This window comes from Bufo gargarizans, chromosome 2, assembly GCF_014858855.1.
Source record: "Bufo gargarizans isolate SCDJY-AF-19 chromosome 2, ASM1485885v1, whole genome shotgun sequence".
Classification (NCBI taxonomy): Eukaryota; Metazoa; Chordata; class Amphibia; order Anura; family Bufonidae; genus Bufo; species Bufo gargarizans.
In genome coordinates this window covers 250,979,862-250,990,706 of record NC_058081.1, presented here as the reverse complement: position 1 = coordinate 250,990,706, position 10,845 = coordinate 250,979,862, and the positions used below count along the sequence as shown (strand labels likewise).

Genomic DNA, 10,845 nt, shown 5'->3' with positions numbered 1-10,845 from the left:
AAACTTTTGTACAAAACAGATTGTGGCAGTGTTCCTAGATATCAGCCTACAGACCTGCTGCTGGAGTAATAAAGCTGTATACACTGCCTTTTACTGGCCTACAGCATTATGTTAAAGGGGTTGTCCAAGTTATATTCATTGATGACCTCTCCTATCCCCGCCGACCAGCTGTTTGAAGAGAAGGCGCTCGCGTTGCCAGCGCTGCCTCCTCTTCATTGTTTATCTGCAACGGTGAGCAGCTGTAATTACACCAAAGCCATCCCATTCATTTCAATGGGACGGCTCGTTCCTATTCACTTCAAACAGCTGATCGGGTGTCGGACCCCTGCTAATCTGATATTAACCTGGACAACCCCTTTAAGAGGTCTGCAAAGTCACAAATCAAAACTGCACGTGTGTCAAGAAATTGTAGGTGCAACAATTTAAAGGCTATGAACATTTTTGGGGCAATTTTTTATTATGACTGCATTTTACTTATTTTCGGCAAAAAAAAAAAAATCTTTATAGGACTTTATTTAAAAAAAATATCAACATCTTTTCCTGTACAGTTTTACATTTTGTGTGTACTTGAAGACAGGCAGGCTCTACCTTCACAGTGAATCCTATCAGAAAACTGCTCTGATGGCTTAGACTGTAGTCCTCATCTCTGAACCCCTGACAGCTCAAACACTCATTATAGCTAAACCCTCAGTTTGATAACAATATGGCTAAGGGTACTTTCACACTAGCGTTAGAAGATTCCAGCAGGCAGTTTTGTTGCTGGAACTGCCTGCCGGATCTGGAAATCTGTATGCAAACAGATATCATTTGTTTCAGTATTTATCTTTTTCACAGATTTAAAGGTCTGTGCATCCGTTTTTCTGGAACACTTGGTACCGGATCCGGCTTTAAGACATGTCAATGGAAAATCATGCCGGATCCAGGAATCCGCCAAGTGTTCTGGAATTTTGGCCAGAGAAAATACCACAGCATGCTGCAGTATTTTCTGTGGCCAAATACCGTAAAGGGGACTGAACTGAAGACATCCTGATGCATACTGAACGGATTGCTCTCCATTCAGAATGTACTGGGACAAAACTGAAGAAGTGTTTTTTTTTTTTCCAGTATTGAGCCCCTATGACAGAACTGAATACCGGAAAACTGTAACGCTAGTACCCTTAAATGAGTATTTATGAGCTGCTAGGAGTTCAGAGGTGAAGGCTACACATGGAGCCATAAGAGCTGCTGTCTGATGGATTCAATGTAAAAGAATAATTAAACCAGTCTGCAGATATACTGCAAGTGAAGGCTGTAGACCAAAAACTTTGGAATTATTTTTTTTTAAATAAAGACCAATTGAAAAAAAAAAAAAAAATTAAGCCACAAATAAGTAAAATTCAATGATAAACAAAAATTGTCTCCAAAGGAGGTCACAGCCTTTAACTTATGATAAGTACTAGATTTATCTTGACATTGAACCCCATAAAAGATCATTTTTAAAGTTAAAATGCATCACTAAAATGCATGCTTACAGCTAAGGGTACTTTCACACTAGCGTTTTTCTTTTCCGGCATAGAGTTCCATCCTAGGGGTTCTATAAACGGAAAAGAACTGATCAGTATTATCCCCATGCATTCTGAATGGAAAGCAATCCGTTCAGGATGCATCAGGATGTCTTCAGTTCAGTCTTTTTGACTTTTCAGGGCGGCGATAATACCGCAGCATGCTACGGTTTTATCGCTGGCCAAATAAATGGAACACTTGCAGGCAACAGAACTGCCTGCCGGAATCAAACAACGCAAGTGTGAAAGTACCCTAATACAATATGGTGAAAAGTGTTCGGTTCACCTCTGATGTGTATTGCCAACTGTATAAATGGAATACTGGGAACTACAGCTGCATAGGGAAAACTCTTTACAAAGGAAGTTCCCCACATTATACAACTACAGTATCTTTGCTGTTTTTATCAATATCCCATCAAAAAAGCCGGATGACTAAAAAAAGCAGTGATGCATTTTAGGGTTATTTCTAGGCATTATGGCTTCCAGGGCCATAGGGATTTCATTATTTGACATCAAACCAAGTGCAATTTTTATGTTTCATAGATCACTTTCAGGGGAAACGTATTAGAAACAGTTTTCCAATAGTTATCTGTGTTTTTACTGCTCTATGTAACAAATTCTCTCAAAACAGTACTATTGTACCACATATCTGACTGAAAACCAATCAATTTCAGACTTTTCACAGTACACACATTAAAATAAACATAAAAATATAGTACATGAAACAAGGGAACAATTGTTTGCCAGGTGAACCATTTCGTAAAAAAATAGGGGAAGATGCTTAAAAAAAATAAAGCACGTATAAAAGACAGAATGCTTTCTCTCTGTAACAGCAAAATAAATCCCCACTATTCAATTAGGTTATTGCAAAATAGACTAAAGAAGTGGAAGGCAAAAATGAAGATTATAAAGTCAAGGTGACTGATGACGTTGTATCTCATGTGTCACTGTTCATTGCTGCAGAAGTGATTTTCATATATTGGCTGAAGATGGTCTCAAATGCTTCATCTCTGTGCCCCATGGCACCAAAGATAAGTGGCTGAAAAAAAAAAAAGCTGAGATTATTAAGCAGAAGACACACATGCAAAGGCATTCATTATGGGAAAAAAATCATCCAGTGGTATACAGCATATGACCTTGTGTGGCTCATAAATTGCAAAACAGTTGAACAGTTTTGGCAAAATTCTAACGTAATAAAGCAGCTATGTATGGCTTGCAACTATATTATATATACCGTGTATATATAGTACATAAAATAATAAATACCTTTTGTGTTGATGGGGTTGTAACTGAAATTCCCATGCCAGATCCTGGGAGAACTGAAAGAACTTTATACTGGGGGGAAAAAAGGGGATATTTTGCAATATATTAGGCTGAATATATATAATTCCAAATACACAAATCTACATTTTAAGGCTCTTTATTAATGTGCTCTGGTGCTCGAGCACCAAAGTGCTTGTGTGCTCGAGTAGAACACTTCCTGATGCTCGGGTGCTCTACAGAGCACCCGGGCACAATGGAAGTTAATGGGATAAGCCAAGCATTAAACCAGGCACCTATTTTCGGAAGAGGGGAGGGTGTCAGGACTCTAGTTGGGCTCTATTTCTGAAAAGTTTCTTGCGGTATTCAAACTCACAACCTTCTACATTACAGCCAAGAATGTTAACCACTACACTATAAAGCTGCATGACCAGTTACTTAAAAAATAAAATATGAGACTTCTGCTGTATAGCAATACTTACTAGTAGCAAGTATTCCTATACAGCAGAAGTCTCTTTTCTTTTTTTTTTCTTTTTTTTTAAAGTAACTGGCCATGCAGCTCTATAGTGTAGTGGTTAACATTCTGGGCTGTAATGTAGAAGGTTGCAAGTGTGAGTTCGAATCCAGTCAGAAACTTTTCAGAAATAGAGGCCAAATTTAATTTAAACATATAGGTTTTGAGCCATAATATATTGTCATTTATTATTATATATTTAGAATTTTTTGCAGATCTGTGTAGCCGATCCGCAATTTACTGAACAAGTCATATTCTGGTCCGCATTGCAGAAAAAAAAAAAAGCAGAATGTACAAAGAAGGTACCCGTATTTTGCTAATCCATTGTTTTCAGACCGAAATCCAGACATGGCCGTGTGCGAGAAGCCTAATGTTCAGTAAAAGCATAGAAGATTTGCAATGCAGATTCCTTAATGCAAATCTCCAGCAAATTACAGTACAATAGATGCAGATTCACAAACCGCATCCACATGTAGCCGAAAACCTCTCTGTGGATTTCACCCCTTCAATATTTATCTGCACAGAAGTCCTCTGCTACATTTGGATTCAGCCTTATAATTGTTTTAGCGCACAAAAACTTACGTTATAAATAAATATCCACTATGAAGACTCTGATGGAAGGAAATACAAAAAGCTCAAGAACAGACAACAGAGGAGTAAACTGGGCTCAGTGCATTTCAAGGTGAACAGAAACAGCAAAAGTACCTTCTGGATGTCTGTAATATCTGATAATTTTATCACTTTGTTCCGCTTTGATGAACCAGATCTTGAGCTTTCAAAGCATAAGTAGCTGAAAGATAAGTAATGAAAAAAACTGTTTTTAAAGTGTTTTACTCATGAAAATTCAAAAACAACAAATAAAACCAGCAAATGTATTGTAATGTGCCTGGAAAACAATAAGAAGGGCATGGCCATTACGAGACAGCCACAGCCTCTTCAGTCAGTTGACTCCTGCCAATCGGATACTAATGGCCTATCCTAAGGCTACTTTGACACTTGTGGCAGAGGATTCCGGCAGGCAGTTCTGTCGCCGGAACTGCCTGCCGGATCCGTCAAAACGTATGCAAACTGATGGCATTTGTAAGACGGATCAGGATCCTGACCCGTATGACAAATGCATTGAAATGCCGGATCAGTCTCTCCAGTGTCACCCGGAAAACGGATCCGGCATTTTTTATTCAAATTTTTTGCGGTCTGAGCATGCGCAGACCACAATGCTGGTTCTGTTTTGCCGGGACTGGATCCGGCATTAATGCATTTCAATGGGAAAAAAGCCGGATCCGGACAGTGATAAAACCGTAGCATGCTGCGGTATTATCTCCGTCCTGAAAAGGCAAAAAGACTGAACTGAGGACATCCTGATGCATCCTCAATGGATTGCTCTTGATTCAGAATGCATTAGGATAGAGCTCCTAGGACGGAACTCAATACTGGAAAAGAATAACGCTAGTGTCAAAGTACCCTAAGGATAGACCATCAATATTAAAGCCCTGGAAAGCTCATTTAAAGTTAAAACGGAGTTGGAATTAAAAACTGAAAAAAGCCCTGATTATTTTCATTGTACAGTAGAAGAAATGTCCTGCAAGATGAAAGGCTGACATCTAGACACATTTCTATTATAAGTTAATGTCTGATCACAACTTACAAAGAGAAATATAAAATCAGTGACCTTGAGTCTCTCATTCCCTGCAGTAACTCACACACTTGTAAGATGGTCAGTTCTATATGTGGCCCTTGACCCTATTCTGGAGCCCCATTCAAGGATGGCACAGCAATGAGGAGAAAACCTTAGCTGAACTTGCAGCTTAATTTTACTCCAGCGCAGTCTTAGCATTTTGGTTAAATGCACATGATCAGGATTGCGGGTGGATTTTCAGCAAAAATCCGCACCGTAGGTCATGTACATTGTATTCTATGAGAATTTTAAATTCTTAATGAAAACTACGCCGTTTTTTTCCACACAGATTTTAAAATCCAGAGCATGTCAATTTATTTTATTTTTCCTGAACGGATTTTCTTCATACACTTAGTAAAATCTGCATGCGGAAAATTCACACAATTTGATGCGAATTGACCGCACGGATTTGCCTGCGAACACCTACAGATATCAGTGCGGATTCTCCACACACGAATCCTGAACGTGTGAATGTACCCTTACAGTCACAATAAGGCACAAAGCGTGATGGTTACAGATGTATTCTAAGGCTACTTTCACACTAGCGTTCGTCGGTCCGCTCGTGAGCTCCGTTTGAAGGGGCTCACGAGCGGACCCGAACGCCTCCGTCCAGCCCTGATGCAGTCTGAATGGAGCGGATCCGCTCAGACTGCATCAGTCTGGCGGCGTTCAGCCTCCGCTCCGCTCGCCTCCGCACGGCCAGGATCCGTTCAGACTTACAATGTAAGTCAATGGGAACGGATCCGCTTGAAGATGACACCATATGGCTCAATCTTCAAGCGGATCCGTCCCCCATTGACTTTACATTGAAAGTCTGAACGGATCCGCTCAGGCATCTTGCGCACTTAGAAATTTTTCTAAGTTATTAATGCAGACGGATCCGTACTGAACGGAGCCTCCGTCTGCATTAATATGATCGGATCCGTTCAGAACGGATCCGATCAAGCGCAAGTGTGAAAGTAGCCTAAGCTTGGTGGTTACTATATGGAACTAAACTGACATCTAACAGAATCTCCCTGACGGTGCTCGGCATATTAGCCATAGCCCCCTCATGCTACCAAGGCGTGGCACTCTGCAAGTCAGTGCTCTCTGGTCAGGGCCATCAGCAGCTCAATCCTCTCTGCATCCTCAACACCCTGTTACTGTCTTCTTTCCTCACTGACCATCAGCTCATCCTGCTCACCACACCTCCGATTGGCACACAGTTCTCTTCAACCCCCATTTACACTTCAGCCAAAACCAGACAGAAAACCTAGAAGACCGATATGAAACACCAAAGCTGGGCTCAGAAACAACACCCTTATATTCAAAGGATGTATGAAAGTTTTCAGATTAGCCTATAATTTACGTTATCCTCTTGTACTTCTCACTGTCACAAGTACTAGTAGATTGATGCCTCAGCAACTAACATAACAATATGTTTTGCACCTGCGGCATCACACTGGGCTACTGGTATGTGAGGTCATCATAATGGAGAGTAGGCATGCGGATCACTGCAGATTTATTATCACTATAAGGCTAGGGCTACACAACGACATGTGACGCGCGACACATAGGGCACAACATTTTGTTGCGCCACAATTTTTATAATGACAGTCTATGGTGTTGCACTGTGACATGCAACGCAACAGTCGCAGAAAAATTCATCTTGGATTGGTTTTTTGCTACTGTTGCGTCACAGTATGTCGCAGTGCGACACCATAGACTGTCATTATAAAAAATGTCACCCGACATTGGTGCGACAAAATGTCATGCGACACATGTAGCCCTAGCCTAAGGCCTCATGCACACAACTGTAGTTTTGGTTCCGCATCCGATCAGCCTTTTTTGTGGACTGGATGAAGACCCATTCATTTCCATGGGGCTGCAAAAGATGCGGACAGCATACAGTGTGCAGTCCGTATCGGTGCATCCGCCCCAAAAAATAGAACATGTCCTATTCTTGTCTGTTTTGCAGACAAGAATAGGCATTTGAAACATATTGCAGCACCTGCGGAAGGGAAAAAGCAGGATGCACATGGCCGGTATTCGTGCGGTCATGTACATGAGGCCTAAAACAGACCATTGACGAAGGACTCACACATTTTAAGGCTCCATTCACACGTCTGCAATTCTGTTCCGCATTTAGCGGAATGGAATTGCAGATCCGTACTTCCGGGTCCGCAATTCCGTTCCCGCCCAAAAAATAGAACATGTCATATTCTTGTCCGCATTTTCAATTAAGTGCCGGCGATGTGCGGTCCGCAAAATGCGGAACGCACATTGCCGGTGTCCGTGTTTTGCGGATACGCAAAACAATTACGGATGTGTGAATGGACCCTTAGGCACATAATAAGGTATCATATTTCAATCCACTAGCTTGTGAGCTAAACAAAGGTCTGCTTTAAAGGGATTCTGTCAACAGTTCTAACCATGTAAACTGCTGACAGCACTAGGTAGAGGTCAGGTGGAGCAGGACAAATCCTTTTTGTGGAGATTTTATCAGGAGTAGCGTAAGTGGTATTCTGCCGGGCACTGCTCTTGCAAATACCAAGGAGGAAGACCATTGTCTCTCCATGCTACTGGAGACAAACTGGGGGTGGACTATTGAGCTCGTCTTCAGCACTGGAGAGAGACCTTTTTTTCTCGTTCTAGTGATAAGTGAGACTCTTAGCACTTAGACCCAGGGGTCAAGTCCTGGGAAAAAAAGTGTGGGAACTCACCCAAGATCCACTGCAACCCCCCCCCCCCCCCCCCCCCCCCTCCAAAAAATAAAAAAGCACAGAAAATCTAGCATGCTGTAATTTGTGTCGCTGCGGACTAAAAAATAAATTAAAAAAATAGCACTTTTAGAAAAGTTTGTCCTGGGATTCGATCTCATGACCTCTACACAGCAGAAGCAAGGCATATGCCCTCACAGCTATGAAAGCTGTCTAGCTTGCTACTTAAAAAAAATATATATATAAGACTTCTACTGTAGGTAACTTTGCCCACTGTGTATGGATGTAGCAGAGCTGGGTGTGTTGGGGCAGCTGTCATGTGTATGGTTGTACACAAGGTATCAGTAGAAGTATCAGAAAAAGAAAAAAAAACACTTTTAGTTTGTCCTGGGATTCGAACTCATGACCTCTACACATTACAGGCAAGGCATTTACCCTCACAGCCATAAAAGCTGTTGAGGTAGTTGCTTAAAAAAAAAAAACTAAGACTTCTACTTATACCTAGTGTACTGATACCTAGTGTACAACCATACACATGACAGCTGCCCCAACACACCCAGCCCTGCTACATCCATACACAGTGGGCAGCTGTCATGTGTATGGTTGTACACTTGGTATCAGTAAACTAGGTATCAGTAGAAGTCTTATAAAAAAAAAAAACACTTTTAGAAAAGTTTGTCCTGGGATTTGAACTCATGACCTCTACACATCAGAGGCAAGGCATTTACCCTCACAGCCATAAAAGCTGTCAAGGTAGCTGTTTAAAAAAAAAAAATAAGACTTCTACTTATACCTAGTGTACTGATACCTAGTGTACAACCATACACATGACAGCTGCCCCAACACACCCAGCTCTGCTACATCCATACACAGTGGGCAGCTGTCATGTGTATGGTTGTACACTAGATATCAGTACACTAGGTATAATTAGAAGTCTTATATTTTTTTTTTTAAGCATTTACCTAGACGGCTTTCATGGCTGTGAGGGTAAATGCCTTCCTCTGATGTGTAGAGGTCGTGAGTTCGAATCCCAGGACAAACTTTTCTAAAAGACATTGATCTCGTAGTAAAGGAGATGATGTCATTAGGGGGCGGGGCGCCATGAGAGGAGTCGCAGGCAGCGGCACCGCACAGACAGCTTCCTCTCAACTGAAGCCGCCCCTCCTCCCTTAACCTGCCCTGCACAGTGCGCTCCGTCTCCCCCTGTGAATCTGATTCAGCCGTGTTCTCCTGGCTTGAGGCTGAAAGGGAACGGCGTTCCTGCCATGAAAAAAGTGCAGGAACGCCGTTCCCATGCGTTCCCCCTCCACTCGACCCCTGCTTAGACCCACATCAATCAAAACCATTGTTAAAGGGACACTAAACCCACGCCAGCCATGCCTTCTCCCCAAGGCTATTCTCACACTAGCGTTTTCAATTCCGCTATTGAGATCCGTCAAAGGATCTCAATAGCAGAAGAGAACACTTCAGTTTTGTCCCCATTCATGGTCAAAACTGAACTGAACGAAACGGAGTGCACCAAAATGTGTTCTGTCCGCAATGTGGTGCGGAGCAAGACAGATCCATCCTGACACACAATGTAAGTCAATGGAGATGGATCGGTTTTCTCTGACACAATAGAAAACGTATCCGTCCCCTATTGACTTTCAATGGTGTTCATGACAGATCCGTCATGGCTATAGAAGACATAATACAATCTGATCCATTCATGACGGATGCATGCGGTTGTATTCTGCAAAAAATGCTAATGTAAAAATAGCCTAAGGCACACGGCCGTTGTTTTGGTCCGCATCCGAGCCGCAGTTTTTGCAGCTCGGATGCGGATCCATTCACTTCAATGGGACGGCAAAAGATGCGAACAGCACTCCGTGGTCCGCAAAAAAAATATAACCTGTAATATTCTTTTGTGGACAAGAATAGGCAGTTATATCAATGGCTGTCCGTGCCGTTCCACAAATTTCGGAACGCACACGGACGCCATTCGTGTTTGCGGGTCCGCGATTTGTGGACCGCAAAACACAAAACGGTCGTGTGCATGTAGCCTAACTTTGACACTATTGCATGTAAGACAGGACTTTTAGGAGGAGGGGGCTGGGTGTAGTCTCGATAACTTTTGTCTACACAGTGAGAGTGGCCGTTTTGTTTGAAGCAATTTTCTAGTTTCTAAAAGTACAAAATAGATTTGGGGACAGCATCAGCCATAATACCAGCTGTAGTATATACATAGTAGTAGCCATAGTATATACAGCTGAATAGCTAAGCTGCCTAGTTATGTAATTCCTCCCTTCTCTGCATAATTGTGCAGATTTGCCTTTCAGCAGCTTTGAAAAGGTAGGTAGCATGTTGTGGTATGATCAAAGTAGATATACAGTATGTACTCACGGTTATCCCGATGTTATAATTATGGATATAGTGTACACAGAATATATATAGCAAGTGTGGCCTCCATTATACCTCTGCAGAGGTTGTTACCCAGCTTTCCCATGAAGCTGCATTGGAGACAGATATCAAGGCACCAATGTGTGCATTTTATGTAACCAATTTGCCCCCATCACCGCTCCACAGAGGTTGTTACACCCAGCTTTACCAGACTGCTGTCATTGCTAGTCATCAGCCTGGAAAGTAAGAATCTCAGCGCCAAATCCTCCATATAGATAAATTATATTGTTATTCAGCATCCCGGGAAAGCTGGGCAACAAATAAGTGATGACAATGCCTGTAAAGTACTGTGGAATATGTTGGCACTATATAAGCGTGTAAAATAAATAAATTACATGGACCTGTAATAGGGACTGCTAATAATTCTACCTAAACAAGTCATTCTTGTTTCCCCCGAAATAGTGCCATGGCTAGGCACATTTGTCTTTCAGGGTCCTAAGACAGCTGGGTTATATCCATGTGTATCTGTAAGATACTGTAGAATACCAAACCTACCAAGATAAATCCCCTTCCTCACTCCTAAATAGTGCCACAGCTAGGCAGATTTGCTTTTTTCAAGGTCCTGGGAAAGCTGGGCTGCCACCATGTGAAGCTGTAATAGACTGCAGAATACTACATCTACCAAGATAAACCCCTTCCCCATTCCAAAACAGTGCCATAGCTAGACAGATTTGACTTCCAGGGTCCTGAGAAAGATGGGTTACTTGAAAAATGCAA

At 42.0% G+C, this 10,845-nt stretch overlaps 1 protein-coding gene across 2 annotated transcripts in view; it reads right to left on the bottom strand.

Annotated features, from left to right (window-relative positions):
- Positions 1-247: 247 nt before the first annotated feature.
- The window catches only part of GRAMD4 (GRAM domain containing 4), a 165,457-nt gene continuing 154,859 nt past the window's right edge, over positions 248-10,845 (bottom strand). For both annotated transcript variants that reach the window (XM_044280227.1, XM_044280228.1), the window contains 3 exons: positions 4,021-4,105; positions 2,808-2,876; positions 248-2,580 (listed from right to left, as the gene is read on the bottom strand). In XM_044280227.1, coding sequence (XP_044136162.1) covers positions 2,479-2,580; positions 2,808-2,876; positions 4,021-4,105 — 256 coding nt within the window. In that variant the 3' untranslated portion in view covers positions 248-2,478. The remainder of the gene's footprint in view (positions 2,581-2,807; positions 2,877-4,020; positions 4,106-10,845) is intronic.